This window comes from Typopeltis vanoorti, chromosome 3 (genome assembly GCF_054136105.1).
Source record: "Typopeltis vanoorti isolate ZY-2024b chromosome 3, IOZ_Tvanoo_1.0, whole genome shotgun sequence".
NCBI lineage: Eukaryota > Metazoa > Arthropoda > Arachnida > Uropygi > Thelyphonidae > Typopeltis > Typopeltis vanoorti.
In genome coordinates, this window is record NC_143551.1 from 71,114,962 (window position 1) to 71,134,348 (window position 19,387).

The 19,387-nt window shown below is 39.3% G+C and overlaps 1 protein-coding gene across 4 annotated transcripts in view; it reads right to left on the reverse strand.

Moving 5' to 3' along the window:
- The window catches only part of LOC150108248 (protein turtle-like), a 1,021,857-nt gene that overhangs the window by 714,816 nt on the left and 287,654 nt on the right, over positions 1–19,387 (reverse strand). For all 4 annotated transcript variants that reach the window (XR_016548124.1, XM_090390663.1, XM_090390666.1 and 1 more), the window contains exon 6: positions 3,281–3,565. Coding sequence is in view for 3 of the 4 variants with exons in the window: in XM_090390663.1 (XP_090246789.1) it covers positions 3,281–3,565 (285 nt within the window). In the remaining variant the exon portion in view is untranslated. The remainder of the gene's footprint in view (positions 1–3,280; positions 3,566–19,387) is intronic.

The following is a 19,387-nucleotide window of genomic DNA, read 5'->3' on the forward strand; positions in this document are numbered from 1 at the left end:
CGGCTGAACTGGATAAGGGTAATGGGTTTACAGTGATTCTGCTGGACCTTGCTAAGGCGTTTGACAGGATACCACATGGAATTCTAATCAGTAAACTGCAGCATATGGGGATGGATATAGGGTTGGTGAGATGGATAGGAGGATGGTTGATGGAGAGATATCAAAGAGCAGTTTATTCAGGAGTAAGGTCCAAAAGACGGCCTGTGACTAGTGGTGTGCCTCAGGGTTCTATTCTCGGACCACTACTGTTTAATTTGTTCACTAACGATATAGGAAAGGATCTGAGAGGAACTGTTCATTTGTTTGCTGATGATACAAAGTTGGGTAGAGCAATAGTGAGTGCACAGAATGTCAAAATTTTGCAGGATGATTTGGATAGGTTGGAGGACTGGGCTAAGGAGAATGGATGTCAATTTAATTTGGCAAAGTTTAAGGTCATGCATTTTGGGGTGAAAAGATTAGCAGAAGTATATCACATTGGTGGAAAGGAACTCCAGGAGATTGATGAGGCCAGGGATTTGGGAGTGTTGGCGGATAGGGAGTTGAAGTTTAGGGGAGGCACACCGCAAAAGTGGCTAAATCAGCTCATCAAATCACTTGGTTGCTGAAAAATACTTTAACAAGCAGAGACAAACAGGTTACTGTTCCTCTGTATCAAGCCTTGATAAGACTCCATCTAGACTACTGTGCCCAGATATGGGCACCAGGGTTTCTTCTTGATGGGGAGGAGTGGAGAGGATCCAGAGACGAATGACCAAGATGATAGCAGGTCTATGGAAAGAACCTTATCAGAACAGGTTGAAGATTTGTGGGTTGCAGAAATTGGTTGATAGGCAGAAGATGGGTGATATGAATGAGACATTCAAATTACTGAAGGATTTCTATAAGATTAATTCAGAAGATATTTTTGAGAACAGGACTGGTGGTGGGAGAACTAAGGGCCATCCATGGAAACTGGGCAAGAGTGTGGTTAGCAAGGGTGTTAGAACTAGGTTTTTTACTTGGAGAGTGGTGAATGAGTGGAATAAGCTGCCAGACTCCATAGTGGGTGCCATGACTGTGAATGAGTTCAAGGCGAAGTATGAGAGATACTGTGTGAATGTTAAATAGTTGTTCTTGACAAGATGTTAGGGCCTCCCTCGATGAGTCTAAGCACTCCTTGGAGTTGCCCGTAATAATAATAATAGAAAATAAATATCAAGAAGGTGGCAAAATATTCTGGAGGTTGTTGAAGAAGCTTAGGAATGGAGGAAAGTGTGCTGTAAAAGGAATTAGAGATGATAAAGGTGAAATGAAAACAGGAGAAAAAGATATCCTTGAAGTATGGAGTAATTACTTTGAAAAACTGCTAAATGAAACAAGCAGTGATGACAGCACAGTGGTAAAAAACACTGACCAGGCATGCAGTCAGGAATACATATCCATACTTGAAGTAGAAAAAGCCATCAAAGGCTTGAAATGTGGAAAGGCAGCAGGAGTAGATGATATTCGACCAGAAATGCTGAAGTATGGTGGTATAAGAGTCTTACAGTGGCTGCACTGCATAGTTCAGAAAGCCTGGACAGAGGGACGAATTCCCGATGATTGGAGTAAAGCTCTCATAGTACCCATATATAAAAAGGGAAATAAGACTGAATGTGAGAATTACAGAGGTATTTCCCTACTGAGTGTTCCTGGCAAGATCTATGCAAGTATACTTGAGAAATGGTTGAGAAGAATTGTGGAAGAAAAGCTTGGTGAAGAACAAGCTGGATTCAGGCCAAATAGAGGCTGTCAGGATCAGATCTTCACTTTACGACAAATAGTCGAGAAAGCATGGGAATATAACAAAGATCTGTATTTAAGTTTTGTCGATTTGGAAAAGGCATATGACAAGGTGCCAAGAGAGAAGCTATTCAATACGCTGCAGTTATATGGTGTCAATGGGGCATTATATCAAGCAATACTTAGTCTTTATTTGAGTTGTGAGTCAGCAGTTAGAATTGAAGGAAGTTCAGGAAGATGGTTTAATGTTAAATCTGGTGTGAGACAAGGATGTACATTATCCCCTCTGTTATTCATTATCTATATGGATCACATTATGAAGGAATGTGGTATTAAACCTGATATCAAAATTGGAGATGTTAATGTCAGCTCTTTGCTTTATGCGGATGATGTTATACTTCTAAATAAATCCGCTACAAGTCTGCAAGATTCTCTGACTAAATTGAATAGCTGTTGTAATAGATATGGTATGAAAGTCAGCAATAAAAAGACAAAGACAATGAAAATAGGCAGAAGCATTGAAAATGTCAACTGTGTTGTGAATGGAGAACCTGTGGAACAAGTAAAACATTTCAGCTACTTAGGCACAATTTTTACTGAAGATGGTAAACTAAATATAGAAATAGACAACAGAATCAGCAAAGCTGGTATCGTGGGAAGTCAATTGAATAAATTCATATGGAATAAGAGAGAAATTAGTCGGAACACTAAATTAGCTGTATACAAGACTGTGTTCAAACCAATTTTAACTTATGGATCTGAAAGCTGGGTCAGAAGTAAAACACTTGACCAAAGACTAGAGACCGCAGATATGAGAGTCCTGAGAAAGATTAGAGGCGTGAACAGATGGCATCAATGGCAATATCATATTAAAAATGAGGATATTAGGAAAGAACTTGACATTGTCAGCATCCAGGAATGCATTAGCAGAGCTAATCTCAGATGGTATGGTCACTTAAATAGAATGGGAGAGGAAAGATTAGCAAAACAAGTGTTCTCTGCCAGGTTGGCAGGAAAACGACCCAGAGGAAGACCAAGATATAGGTGGATTGATACGGTACAAAGTGCCTTAGATGATAGAAATATAAGATCTGATAATGTTGGAGTCTTGACAAGTAACAGACTGATTTGGAGGAAAATTGTAGATAGGAAGTTAGTAATGATGTAATTTTTTCATGTAGTACTGTCATATCCTGTACACCCCTTGAGGGTACATGGCAGGAATTTGATGATGATGATGATGATAATAATAATAATAATAATTATTATTATTATTTAATGTTAATGTCATAAGATCTAACTTTAAACAAATAGTCATATCTTCAAAATAAAGTGAACTTACCATCTTCTAGCAACTTTTACTAATAAACACGGTCAATATTTTATTTATTTGATAAAAAGCACACAGATTTTCAGTGGTTAAACATTTCTATAAATATCTTGTAAAAATAAACTCACATAGTGACAAGGAATATATGTAAAGATATTAATTTGATATAAAAAGCAAAATATTTACCTCTCACTAATACTTCCATCACATTTGATGTTCCTGCAGTTCCGTGAATATTATAAGGTGTACATCTATACCTTCCTTGATGTTCATGACTAACCCTTTGAAATAACAGAGAACCATTATTTAGCGTTACAACTCCAGGTGTTGCATTTGGATCAAATGGCCGCCTGTCTTTAGTCCAAGTAATGAACTGGAATGGAGGATTTGCTTGTACATAGCAACGAATCACTCCAGAAAGACCAAGGGGAAGGTATTGTATTGTAGGAGAATAGGTTACTCTTGCTGGATCTGAAAAATGCAGTTCTATTTATGAAAACAGGTTCAAAGGATTACTTAAATGACTATGTGAATACACACTATTTAAATATATAAAGTGACTTAAAATTACTAAAGTATTTGTAAATTTACTTAAATTAATTTTTATTATATTATTATTATTATTATTATTATTATTCAGGCCTCGAAGGAGTCAAAAGACTCATCGAGGGAGGTCCTTCCTAAAACATAAAGTCTGTCAAGACTCATCGAGCAGAGATCCCCCCCTGAGAAACACAAAGTCTATCATACCACTCTTTAAACTCACTGACCGTTCTCGCTCCCACCACTTCATCAGGCAATGCATTCAATGGCTCAACCACCTTCCCTGCAAAGAAACCACTCCTTACCCTCCTGCTCACAGTTTCCTTTCGTAACTTCCAGGGATGGCCTCTTGTCATCACTACTTCCCGCTGTTCAACCAAGCGAAAGAACTCCCCAGTGTCAACCCTGTAACCACCTCTCAACAGTTTAAAAGTCTCAATCATATCACCTCTCCTTCTATCCACCAAACTCTGCAGTCCACATTCTCTCAGCTGATCCTCATAACTATCCTTGTACAGTCCTGAAACCATCTTTGTCATCCGTCTTTGTATTCTTTCCACAGTTAATTTATCCCCTTCAAATCCTGGGGACCAAATCTGAGAACAATAGTCCAAGTGTGGTCTGATCAGAGACTTATACAACGGAATGATAACACTCTTATCTCTGCAGGTCAGTGTCCTTCTCATAATAGCAGCAATCCTCTGTGTTACCTTCACCACCTCTGCAATATGTCTCCTAAACTTCAGGTTTCTATCAATCATCAAACCCAGATATCTTGTCTCCCCTACTTCCTCCAGTATAACTCCTCCCATAGAGTATGCAGCATCCCATCGATGTTTCCCAAACCTCAAGACCTTACATTTTGCTGCATTAAACTGACACCCCCATTCATTTGCCCATCTATCTAGCTTATTTAAATCCTCTTGCAGGGCTACCACATCTGCACTATTACTAATAATCCTTCCCAGCTTCGCATTATCCGCAAACAACTGAATATCCCCCTGCAATCCACTGGCTATGTCATTGATATAAAGGTTAAACAATATAGGTCCTAGTACTGAGCCTTGTGGGACCCCACTTGTAACCCTCTGCCTCCTGGAAACTGCTCCACCATACACAACTCTCTGATACCTATCAGACAGCCAATCCTGAATCCAGTTGACCAATCTGACATCCAGACCCATGTGCTGCAACTTAAATATCAGCTTATCATGTGGCACCCTGTCAAATGCCTTCGCCAAGTCTAAGAAAATTGCAGTATATGCCTTTCCCTCATCTAATGTTCTTGTAACTTTATTATAAAAGGCTAGCATATTGCTAAAACAAGAGTGCCTTTTCACAAATCCATGTTGACTCTCACAGATAACATTACCCTCATCTGCCCAATGCTGTATACAGTCCCTCACTACTTTCTCCAAGATCTTAACAACTACCGATGACACACAGACTGGCCTATAATTAGACACTTCCAGTCTGTTACCACCCTTATGCAATGGCACTATCTTACCTTCCTTCCATTCCCTGGGCACCTTTGCCAAAGCCAGACTTTCACTGAAAAGCCACGTTAAAGGCACTGTCAATTCCCTAGCACATTCTCTCAAAACTCGTGGTGAAATACCATCCAATCCAAAAGCTTTATTGACATCCAGAGTACTCAGTATCTGAAACACACTCTCCTCCTGTACCTCCAGACCTCGAACCTGTCCTATCCCTCTAGCATTAAAACTGACTCCTCCAGGATGAAATACTCCAATAAAGTAGTCATTGAACAATTCCACTATGTCCTCTGTATCAGTCACTCTATTCCCATTTTTATCCCACAATATCATTCTTCCACAGTCATTTTTCCACCTACTGGCCACATAGCTAAAAAATTCCCTAGGATTTTCTTTGGATCTTAGGGCCAATCTCCTCTCATATTCCAGTTTCGCTTTCCTTACCACACTAGTCACTCTTCTGGCCTGTGTCTTATATTCCTCATGCATCTGTTCACCCTGTCTCCTTATATCTCTTCAATAGCCTCTTTTTCACATGCAATTCCTGTTTAATATTGTTTGTCATCCACTTTACTCCAAATTGCGTCCTCTTCTTCACTCGTGGTATACAATTACCATTGCTGATAACAAATATTCTTTCACAATTTCCCACGCACTAGTGATATCCCGGCCTTCCAATTCCTCCCTCCATGAAACTTCCCGAAGTTGAGGTCTAAGACTATTATATAATCACCTGCCTTATAATTCCACATAAGTTCCCGTCTCTTTGATACTCCTGCATGTCTATTCATTTTCCAAGTCAACACCATATGGTCACTCTCTCCAACTGGTGGGAGAGACGTCAACTCAGTTATTATCAACTCTTCTGATGCTATAACAAAATGCAAAACTTTTGAACCTCTTGTTCCCTCTGTTACATGTTGCCTAAGACATTTATCCCTCAAGAATTCTAGAAATTCCATTCCCCTATTGCCACATGCATCTTCCTCTCTCCAATTTATACTACTGAAGTTAAAATCTCCCATAACAATCATTCTTCTTGCACTTGCCAAACTTAGTTGTCTAAACATATCCTGGTCCCCATCCTCTGTGCTCCTGGGTCTGTAGCAACACCCCACTAAATATCCTGTCTTGCCTACCTCTACCTCACACCATACGCTCTCAAAATCATTTGTCTCACTTCCTTCCAAATTCTCCACTCTTAGAGGACATAGGTCATCACTTATCATAAGCAGTACCCCACCACCACGCTTTCCCCTCCTATCCTCACGAAAAATGCTATACCAGCGACTTCTATTCCTGTTGTTATATCCCCTTCTGTCAACCACGTCTCAGTGATCGCAATAATTTTTGGCCAGGCTGATGCTATCTGCGCCACCAATTCCTCTCCCTTATTCCGGATACTCCTGGCATTAGTATAAAGCATATAAATGCCATTGTTTCTATACCCAGCATTATCTCTTCTAGACTCCACTGGGCTCAGTGTTACCTGACATTGTCTCCCTTCTCCCAAGTATCCATTCCCACAAGAGGCCACCCCTGCTATCATCCTCCCTGGGACACACTGACTCGTTCAGAACAGTAATCTCTCCAGATGCCTACGTCCTTCCTCATTCAAATGTAAACGGTCTCTCGCATACAATTCCTCTCTTTCCTCAAACGCACTCCAAGCATCCACATATACCAGTCCTCTCTTGTCACAAATTCTCGCTATTATGCCTTTCAATATCACTGCTCTTCTGCTCAGCTCATCATTATCATACCTAGGCAACACGCACACTATTTTTCCTCTCTCTGTCTTCTTCCATACAGTCTCAAGCAAAAATCTCATATCTCTCGCTGCCTGACTTACATTACCACTCAAGTCATTCGTTCCTACCATCACAATCATCTCATCCATCCTTTCACCTCTCTTAATTGCCATAGCCACCCTTTCTATTGTTCCTCCTGGCAAACACTCCTCACGCATCTGATCTTGAACACCACGGATCATTGAGTCGCCATACATTATACCTCTTACCATTCCCTCACTCCTATTGTTTCATTCTCTCTTCTTTCATTCCCATACCTCTCTCTTCTACTGTTTCCATTCTCTCCTCTTCTAGCACTCCCATACATCTCTCTAATTCCCTCTCTCCTGCTGTTTCCATTTTCTCCACTTCTAGCACTTCCATATCCCTCTCTCATTCTGTCTCTCCTACTACTGTTTCCATCCTCTTGTCTTCTAGCATTCCCATACCTCTCTCTCATTCCATCTCTCCTACCGTTTCCATTCTCTCCTCTTCTAGCACTTCCATATCTCTCTCTCATTCCGTCTCTCCTACTGTTTCCATCCTCTCGTCTGCTAGCATTCCCATACCTCTCTCTCATTCCCTCTCTTCTACTGTTTCCATTCTCTCCTCTTCTAGCACACCCATACCTCTCACTCATACTCCCTAAATTCTGTCTCTCTCCTACTCTGATTCGCCTTGCATTTATCTCTTCCATTTTCCTAATCTTATCTTTCATACTTCTGCTCTCATTCACAAGACATTCCACCTCCTCTTTCAACTCATCTATCTCCCTCTGCAGGTCAGTCACTCTTAATCTAAATTCACTCTCCCAAACAAAACCATCTCCTAAACTTTCACAGTCACTCACGCCTTCCACACTATCAACTATTATTTTCTCATTCTCTCCTATCACACTACTTGTCTTCCTACATTCATTCCCCGTTCCTGGAGCAACAAAGTTGGATATCGATATATCTAATGTACTTATTTCCTCCAACTGCCTGTATTTTGCGCACATACACTCTCCACTCTCTTTAACAAGCCACATATGTAATTCCCGAGACGCATACATGCCGCAAGTACTGCATGCCACAAAGTCCCTTATGATATTGCTAATAATTGAATTCTTAAATGGCGGAGGACTTGGCGTTACGCCACTTGCGACTGCTGCTGAATCCACCATCATTCCTTACTGCCGAGTAGCATAATCTTTAATAATTATTCAATTAATAAATAAGAGGGAAAAAAGTACAAACATCAGAACATTTAAGTACTAAATATAATTAAATAAAATGAAATATAACTAAATACAGTAACTTAGCTTCGTTTTGTCTTCCACCATTACGCGTTCAATTCCGACGGTACCAAAATATATTATATCGCGACAGCAACTAACTTCCAAAAAACAACCACTGAAGTACACTCGTATTCAGAGAAACAATTTAGCACTCAAAAACGTAGTAAAACGGGAAAAAAAGCGGACTATTCACCGATTAAAAATCACTTTCTTCTGCACAGCTCAAATTCACCGCCACGTGCTACCATACGCTCTCCACTCAAAATAAAATAAAGTCATGGAACCAAGACTCTTCTGTCTCTGCCAGTCAGCATCCCTCTCAGTATTGCAGCAATCCTTTGGGTTACCTTCACCAACTTTGCAATATGTCTTCTAAACTTCATGTTGTTTCTATCAATCATTGAAGCTTTATTATTACTTTAGAAAAATATTTGACCTTTCTAATATTTAGAATATATTAGCTAATTAATGAGTTATATAATGAATTATTTAGAAAAATATTAATCAAATATAACTTAGAGAATTATAAAAGGAGAAAATTGTTTTGGCATAAACTTCTGCAGTTTAAAAATAATCATTCACTAAGTTGAAAATATATGCTGTGGGTGGACAAGCTGGTATATTAAATTTATTTTATTTTATTTTTTATTTCAAGGTAATTTTTTTATATAAATATACTACTAAAAGAGATATTACTTGGGACCTCCATGGAGTCTTAAGACTCATTGTGAAAGACACAACTTAAGCAACACGAAGTCTATCATACCATTCCTTAAACTCAATCACTATTTGTGCTTTCACTACCCTTTCATGCAATGCATTCCAAGGTCCAATCACCTTCCATGCAAAAAAGCCACTCCTCATCCTCTTACTCATCACTTCCATTCATAATTTCCAGGGGCAGCCCCTTGTTCTTGCTCCCTCTTCTTGATCTACCATACAAAAGAGCTTCCCAGTGTCAATCCTGTAACTACCTCTCAACAGTTTAAATTATCACCTATCTTCTTCTATTGACCAAACTGTACAGTCCACATGTCCTCGGTCTATCTTCATTGCTAACATTATACAGTCCTGATATCATTTTTGCTATACTCATTTGCACTTTCTTCAAGGTTAATTTACCCCCCCCCCTTCTAATCCTGGCGACCAAATCTGAGCATGAAAATCCATATGTGGTCTGATCAGGGCTTTATAAAATGTAACCATGACTATTCTGTTTGTTTCAGTCAGTGTCCCTCTCAGTATTGCAGCAATCCTTTAGGTTAACTTCACCAACTTTTGCAATATGTTCCCTAAACTTCATGTTGTTTCTATCAATCATCACCCCAAGGTCCCATGCCTCCTCCACTTCCTATGGTACAGTTGCTCCAATAGAGTATGCAGCTTCCCATTGATGGATCCTAAATTTTAAGACCTTACATTCAGTTGCATTAACTTCGTCACATTACGTCATCTGCAAACATTTGAATATCTCCCTGCAGTCTATTGACAATGTCATCGATGAGAGTTAAACAATATGAGTCCCAATACTGAGCCCTGAGGGACTACACTTACAACAACTTTCTGCTACCTTGATACTGTTCCCTTGTATACATCTCTCTCTGATATATATCACACAGCCAATCTCCAATCCAGTTCACTAACCTGATATCCAAATCCACATACTGTAACTTAATTAAGTTTATCAAACTCAACTACTTTATATATATAAAAAATGGTGAGATGGTAATGCCGTGGATGCCCTCATTTTCTACATTCAACACTAAGAAAAAGATGCTGACCTGTTGGCCAAGTGCTTACCATACCCACCAGTAGCGGCCAGTAAAATTTTTAAGTGGGGGTGCTGCATATACAAAATTAAAAAAAAAAATTTTCAAAATTATTTTTTTCCTAATCAGTAACCAATTTATTAATAAATAAATTTACATGTTAAAAAATTGCTTTATTAAAAATATTTCACCCTCACCACGAACAAACACCAATAATAAAAGTTTCGTATCTCACAGAAATAATGCACGCAAGCATACGATACACTGCCTAAACGAACAATGTGGGAATTACTTGTAACGTGCAATCACAAGCGCAAATGAATATCGGCGACTCTGGCTGTGATTCGTGAATGTGATAATTCCGACACTGCGTTAGATCGCAGTGTATTTGTTTCATAATCTAAGAGTTAATCGAATAATTCCAATTATTAACTATTCAATCACTGTCGAAACATAAGCTGTAACCTTTAACATGTTGTATTGCATTTATATAATGTTGTATTGCATTTATATAATGTTGTAAGCATTGTTATTATTTATAAACACAAACAAAATTTAAATTTTTCATTTTTTCCTTGGGGGTCCTGCAGTGTCGCAGTGCTTATGTACGGGCCGCCACTGGTACCCACTCTCCAACTAACAGGTCACAGGTTCGAATAATGTTGTGGGCATGGATGTTTATGATTGTCTTTAGGTGGGAGATGAATTTCACTGCCTCGTGTGAGACCACTGCCTCACTTATTGGAGGCCTAAAGTAGCTTGAAAAAAGTTCCATGTTTGATCTCTAGAGCAAGATTTCTGGTGAAAATAAACAAATAAAAAATAAATAAAAATATATATATAATTGATAAAAATTGAAAAGAAAAAAAAAATTCCTTATCCCACCCATGGTAGAAATGCACAATAGGTTTGCTAATAAACTTATGTTGGTGGGAACCACATAAAGAAAATTTTTTTTTAAAAAAAACTAGTCTTTGACCCAGCCATGCTCAAACCCACAGTTTAGGTGTACTAAGTTGATGATGTGTTTGCTTTCTTGCTTCACGACCCAAACACATTAGATGTATTACTAGTATATTTAAACACCAGTATCCAAAAATGATTTCCAGAGATGACAAAAACTCAATGGTTTAGCCTTCTTAAACACATTAATTATATGCAGGTGTGTGCTGGCAAATTTTTAGCAGCTGGCTAACTAAAAAAAATCATTTCACCATATAAATTAATTCCATTATCAGCATATATCTTCTTTTCATTTTGCTTGCACTGTTTCTTCTTCCTAAGGTATTAGATTCATGACAATTCTAGAAACACAAAATCTTTGAGAGACGTCAAAGATGGAGATGTTATTGCCTTATGAAAAGCAGCCCAGGAAAAATTAAGTGAATGTTTGTTAAAAAATAATATTGCTATAAGATTGCTAGTGGACATAATCCTACACTGGTTGATGTGTAGGAAAGGAAGCAGGGCAACGGAAGCACAAAAGGTGCCAATAAAAGCAAACCCTGGCTGGATTTTTGGAAAATATACCATATGTAAATTTATCACCTAAATGTTACTAGCCATTGCGGATTGATGTGCATGCCACTCTACAGTTTATAGCCATTTAATTGTCCATTTAATAACCAGCTTGCAAAATTCTTGAAAATTTAATAATTGGCTTGTGCAATTATACCATCACCTAGCTCAACAATGCAGTACCCATAAAACATTAACACATAATGTCAAGGCTACTTATTCTAGCGATACAGTACTTTTCACTGAACTCAATTATTTATTCCACCTTTTTTTTTTTTTAGACATTTCTCTCTAGTCATAATTTTTTTTTTTTTTATGTTGCCCCCACCCATGAAAGGCTAGCTAGTTATTTGCAAACCTATAGTACAATTAATACCATGGGTGGGCTACAACTCCCACAACAGCTCTCAAGACAATGCTTACAATGCCCAAAAACACAAAATACTACATTCCTCTACCTCTCTACATTCCAAGAAAACTAAGATCATAGCAAAATTATTTTCATCAATTATTCTAGACGTCTTCTGAAAAATGAACAAGGGTGTTGCATAAATGTAATCTTCACATCTTTTAAACCACAAATCAAACTAGCAACCCATATCCATTCACTTAAGGACAGAGTTTCTTTGGCACATCCAGGATTGTATAAAGTAGTTTATCTATTTTGGACAGACAGGAAGAGCTGTTAATACATGTCTTGAGAAGCATAAGAAATGCACATGCTATCATTATGAAATGATGGCAAAATATAAGAAATACATGTGATATCATTATTATTATTATTATGGTCTACAACAGTGTTTCTCAAACTTTCAGTACCCACATACCCATTCTAAAATTTTAGTAACATTGGCCATACCTACATCCTCTCAGACAAAGGCAATTTGAAATAAGTTATAAAAATGTTTCATTCAAATATGAATAATTATAAAGGTATTTACTTTTTTAACATTTGCATTATAATAAATTACAAATGTATGAAACAATTTTTTAAAATTATTGAATACATTTTAGTTATGTGAATCAATATGCATATACAGTCAATTTAACAAACGGATTTAATGAAATTTATCAGAGTTCTATATGGTTTGGACTATTTGAATTTTAAACTTTTAATGCAAATAATACAAACCATGCAGTTGGAATATGATTGTGCCATCAACAAGATGTGACCCTAATGGAGGTCAGTTAATACATAACATGACATATTTTGTTTGAAACTTCCTTTAGATTTTTAGCTACTGGAAAATTAATTACAGAATATCAACAGATTGAATAGTGCAGAGTTTATTTTGTTAAAATATGATGTGTGTTAAGACATTAAAAATAACATAATGATAATCTTTATCTACAAACATATAGATAAAGATGAAAACAAATGTTGGCATATCTGTCTCTCTGGAGTAAAAGACCAGGTTTATTTATAAATGGCTGAAGTACAGTATTATGAATGAGGAAGTAATTTGTGGTAATAGAATTAAGTGAACCCAAAATTACAGACTGAAGTGAAACACAGCTGGTAAGTGGACAGATGGATGGAAATGAAAAAGACGAGGAAGAGAACTACTTTTAAAAGGTTGGTCGATTCGTAGAGTCTCCGCTACTAATAGCTCATGCAAAAAGATAAGCAAGTTTGAGCATGGTTAGTAGTTGGAAGGGATTTCAATCGTTTGATGCTGTTAGCACACTCCCCCTCGATGAGTATTTGGACTCCCTGGAGGTGTCACATAATAATAATAATAATTAATGAAAAACTGCTGCCTTGGTTGCTGGGGGGGGGGGATTACACTAATCTGATTGGTTAAATTTGTGTGTCTATTCTCCAATCAACAGTTTACAGATATTGCAGTATGAATGTTGCGATTGTCTTTAGGTCAAAGATGAATTTCATTTCCTAGTGTTAGACTACTGCATGATTACTGGAGACCTGAACTGGCCTAAAAATTTCCGTGTTTGGTCTCTAGAGTAGGGTTTTTAAGGAAAAAAAAACGTGTCAGGGTGGTTGCTGGAGATAATGCTATGATGACTGCAGCAGAAGAAATGATAAAATAGTCGGTAAATATTTTATTAGTATATTTCATATTGAAAGATAGGGAATATTACTGAACAGAGCAATAAAGGCAATCTATCAACCCCTCCAACTTCCTGGGGAGCAGATGATTGTGCCATATAATGGAAGTTTCAAAACCATAATACTTAACCAACAACCAGATTGTGTTTTATGTGTTAAATTGATTAGATATATGGCTAAGTAAAGCTATGAAGCCAGTATGTTATGCCTTTAATTCAATGAATTCTCTGACCAGTTTTTTTGTTCTGCAGGGGGAGGGGGGAACATACTCCTTCCACATGAGAATGGTTAAATTAACTTACCTGCAATTAAAAATTTATTATTATTTTGTTGGGCATAACGTCAGGGGCTCACTTTAGTGAGTACGGGCATGGCAAACCCGAGGTACCTGATGCTAGACCATGCTGTACTTCATGTAATATACATCTGTTATATTATCTGTAGACTGGTCCCTCCTCTTCCTCCCTTGCTTATTTCTTTCTTTTCTTCTTGCTCCTTCCCCCGAATGCTATCAGAGTATTCGAGGGGAATCTTTCTTATTTTGCTGTGTCATTTCATCTTGTGCTAACAGGACATTACCAAACACTGTAACATGACCAGGCCATCAAAAAATGTTCATACCGCATCATCCGTCACGTGGGTTACCAAGGGATGCGTTTGGGTTTTAGGCAGAGGGAGCCATTCGAAAAATATGTTACAGTCTCCCTTAGACACCACTCCTCAGCACTCTGCTAGAGGAAACTCCATCAATGGGCCCGCTTTGGGAAGGTGTTTGGGGCAGCGCAAAGAAATGGTTCTGCAAAAGGGCAGAAATCGCAACGACAACGGCACCAGACTATGGCTTTAGGCAACTGGAACATCTCTCTGACAGGGAAGGAGTTGGAACTGGTTGAGGAAACCAAGCGCTACCGGCTAGACTTAGTCGGGCTTTCTTCGACCAAGAGGAGAGGCTCTAGAACTGTCAACCTGGATAAGGGGGTGGAAGCTCTACTACTCTGGTGTGAGCCTGTCAATGTCTGCTCAGGCGGGTGTGGGGATACTCACAAGTCCCCAGCTGTCAGACCGTGTTGCTGAGTGGATCCCATTGGGGAGACAGGTATGTGTGTTAAGGCTTCAGATGAAAAAACATGATTTGGCTGTGGTGCAAGCCTATGCACCTAATCTGCAGTCAGAATACTCTGCCTTCCTAGAGGAAGTGGATGCTGCTTTTGACAGGGTGGCAGACATGGAATCAGTCCTGCTAATGGGTGACTTCAATGCACATGTTGGAACAGATGACCAGACATGAAGGGGGTGTGGTTGGGAGGAATGGTGCCCCTGACCTTAACGCGAATGGGTTGAAATTATTGGACTTCTGCTGTACTAACAGCTTGTCCATAATGAATACCTTCTTCCAGCACTGAGAAGTCCATAAGTATACCTGGTATGGGATACACTAGAACAAAGGTCTCTGATTGACTTCTTTATAGTCTCAGTAGACCTATTTTCCTCAGTGTTGGACGTTCGTATGAGAAGAGGGGCAGGACTGTCAACTGACCACCACCTTGTTGTGTGCACTCTATGGCTTCAGAAACCAGATCCTACCATCAATGCTGGTAGGCCTAAGCAGCTATACTGCGTGAAATGGGAGGCATTGGAAAATGAGGCTGTGAGGAAGAATTTTGCAGATGACATTTCCTCCAGGTTCAAAGAGATTCCCAAGCATACTGCAGATGTTGAGGAGGAGTGGAAGCTGTTCAGAACAGCTGTCACTACCTCTGCACTCTCATGCTGTGGCAGAAAATGGCTCAGCATGGCAACGGGCAGTGAGAAAAGGACACGTTGGTGGAACCAAGAAGTCCAAAAACTGTCCAGGCAAAAAAGGAGTCCTACCTAATAGGCTTAGGGTCAGGTCAGGTCAGCTGAGATGTGTTTGTGGTATGCTGAGGCAGTAAAGACAGCAAAGCAGAAGGCTTGGGAATCCTTTGGAGAAAGTTTAGACTCATCCTATGCAAATGCAAACAAAGTATTCTGGCAAACCATCTGCCACCTTCGAGGGAAGAAATCGTGCACAACAAGGGCAATTAAGGCCTCTGATGGTGCACTTTTAACAACTGAGAAGGATATCCTCCACAGATGGAGGGAATACTTTGAGACCCTTCTTAACCCGGGTGGCCCAGAAGTTGTGGACATCCAAGAGGTGGAGATCGGGGCAATGACTAGTCTCACAGCAGAAGAGGTCCATTTAGCAATAAAATTGCTAAAATCGAGCAAGGCTGCTGGCGATGATGAAATTCGGCCCAAAATGCTAAGAGCCTTAAATCGAGACAGTGTTCTCTGGCTGACTCGAGTGTGTGTCAGGCTGCTTGGATAATTGGGCAAGCACCAAAGCAATGGCAGACAGGCATAATAATACCACTCAGCCTGCCTGGGAAAGTGTATGCTAGGTGCTTGGGAAAACCGTGCAGGAGCATAGTTGAGTCAAAGTTCCAGGAAGAATAATGTGGCTTTCGTCCTGGTAGAAACACAACTGACCAAATCTTCACTTTAAGGCAAGTCTTTGAGAAATCTTGGGAATATGCCAAGAATGTCTACACATGTTTTGTGGACTTGGAGAAGGCATATGACCGGGTTCCTCGGGATAAGCTTTGGCAAGTAGTACAGGAGTGTGGAGTGGATGACCAACTATTAGCTGCCATCAAGTTCCTGTATGAATGCCCAGAGTTTTGTGTCAGGGTAAACAGCACAAAGTCTGAACCTTTCACAATCTCTGTTGGCCTCAGCTAAGGGTGTGTTCTGTCACCCCTCCTTTTCATAATATTTATGGACTGGATTGATAGGCACAGCTGAGGCAGTGAGTGGAAAGAATTGGAAGATGTAGCATTGGACGTCTGCTTTTTGCAGATGACCTAGTTCTGCTTAGCTCTTCCACAGATGACCTCCAGCGGACCCTGGATAGGTTTGTAGCTGTTTGTGCAGACGCCGGAATGAAGATCAGTGTGGCCTAAACTGAAACATTTGTGGTCTCAAGACAACCATCCCAGTGCACTCTACATGTAAGTGGAGTCCCAATGAGGCAGGTGGAGAAGTTCAAATAACTTGCGTTCATATTCACGAATGATGGAAAATGGGACATAGAGCTAGATACTCGAATTGGCTTAGCAAGCTCAATATTGCAGGAGCGTGGCCATTCGGTAGTATTGAAGCAAGAGTTAAGCCAGAAGGCAAAGCTGGCAATACAGTCTATGTCCCCCATCCTCACCTATGGTCATGAGAGTTGGGTAATGACTGAAAGAATGCGGACACGAATCTAAGCGGCTGAAATGAGGTTCCTTTGAGGGGTTGCGGGGCTGACAAGACTCGACAGAGTCAGAAGCTCTGCAATTCGGGAAACCCTCAATACTCAATCGCTGCTTCTCCATGTTGAGAGATCACAGTTACGTTTGTACAGGCACCTGGTCAGAATGCCACAAGAGAGGCTCCCTCGGCAGGCCCTCTTTGCCAAGCCAGAGGGTGGGAGACCATGTGGAAGGCCAAGGACTCACTGGATAGATTATATCCAAAACCTTGGATGGACACATTTGGGAATCCCACCAGAACAACTGAGCTTGGTGGCAGAGGATCGTGACCATTGGAAGTTCCTCTTGCAGCTGTTGCCCCCACAACCCAATTAGGAAAGGTGGGCCTTGAAGATGTATGTATGTATGTATGTATTTATTGGGCATCTCTATGAAGAAACTGTTGAGAGACCATACTGACCACTGTTCACACAATAACTATCACACTTCTTGAAATTATTTGCTGATGAAGCACTCAAAAATGCCTCTGGAAAAACATTGCATTGATTCACTATCATCCAAACAAAAAATTTTAGTCACTAGTCTCTGGATCCTCTCCACTATTTCCTCATGCCCACAGAATCCAGGTAACCAAGATCTCTACACAATAATCCAGATGTCAACTTAGCAATATGCCCTCTAAACTGCAACTCCTTGTCCACAACCATCCTGATATCCCTGTTGTCATCAATTTTCTATAATCCAGTTCTATCAATATCCTGCAATACCTTGATATTATCTTCATTGACTAACATTCTTTACAGTTTTTACAAACAACTAGATATTTTCCCTTAAATAATTTCTTATATCAGTAATATGCAAATTAAATAGCAGTAGCCCAAATATAAAGCTCTGTGGAACACTGCTAGTCACCCATCTTCTGTTATCCATATCATCAGTCATTACCCATATCCAATTTGCTCCTATTTATGTAACAGAGTTTCATGTGGTATCCTGTTGAATATCTTTGTAAAGTCCAGCAGTATCAATGTGTAGCCATTTTCTTTGTCCAACTCAATTATTGCTTCATTATATAAAGTAAACAAATTACTTAGGCAAGACAGACCTACCTTTCACAAAACCATGCTATCCCCCACCCCCATAAAGTATAATGTTCCTGTTCACCCATTCCTGAATTATAACTTTTACCAACTTTTCCAACACATTAACCACACATCTCTAGATACTAATAGGTCTGTAATTGCTACCTCAGTTACCTCAGTCTAGGAACCGCCTTTATTTTACCCTCATTTCTCACATTAGAACCTTCCTAGAGCTTGGACTTAAATTTAATAGTTTTGTGAAGAAGATGCCAATTCCCTTGCACATTCTCATTATACAAAGGTTAATAGCCTATCTAATTCCATAGCTATATTTGCATTAAAGTTATGCAATATTCTAATTACCTCCATCACTACCTCTATTCTCACATCAATATCTCATCTGTCACTGTAATGTCTCCATCTGGTTGGTACACTCTTGCAAAACTAATCACTTTGCAACTCAACCAATTTGTCTACTTCTGTCTGGATTTGTACTGCTTATGACCTTGCTGATTATCCTTCTCTTTATTACAAATTATTAATGCCAGACCTGTATGGAGTCAAGTGACCTACTATGGGAGATAAACAATGTCACACACAAGCTCATCAAACTAAGCTTTAAATTTATTCAATGTGTCTCTATTCACCACACTTAGGCAACACATTCCACTCACCAAAATCTGCTCCTTAATTCCTTACACACATCCTTATACAGTTTCCAGGGACGGCCTCTTGTTCTACTTTCCCCTCCCCTTTGCATTCTATGAAAAATTTCTTCCACAATGACAGAGTCCTGAGGGACACCTGTAATGGAGGTGCTAATATCCTAAGCACCTCCATTATCCTAATGGAGGTGATTAGGATATTAGGGAAATCTAAGGAGAGAACACTGTCCACATTATATGTAGGGATTGATCTGAAAGAAAACTGGCAATCCAGCTACACAAGGACAAAGTTGCTTCCCCCTCTTTCTATCATATGAGAATTGTCCCAGTTTCAATCTGATGATCTTTCAACAGCTTCAATGTCTCAGTCATACCCCTCCTCCTCCTCCTACTTGTCCTCTGTCTCCCAAACTTTGTAGTTTGCATGCCTTCAGTCTCTCCTCATAATCAACACTGTACATTATATTGTACACATCACATTATGCATGTAACATATTTCTTCTAATTAAAACATGCAGATACTTCATATAAAAAGAGTTTACTGTTATAGAAGCAAATATACTAACTAGTAATGAGTGTAACATAGGAGAGAAGGAGGAGTAATGCAAATAATATTGGATGATTTGGGTCCAGTTATAGTAAAAAGCTAAGATTGCAATATCAGTACCAGTTTTCCATTTAGCAATAGTTTGAAGCTATCTGTGTGAAGTAGAGTTGAACAAGATCAAATACATGATGGGATGTTGTTAGAGACTTAATCAGTTACTGGTGAGAGTGAAATACATTCTCAAACTAACCTGAT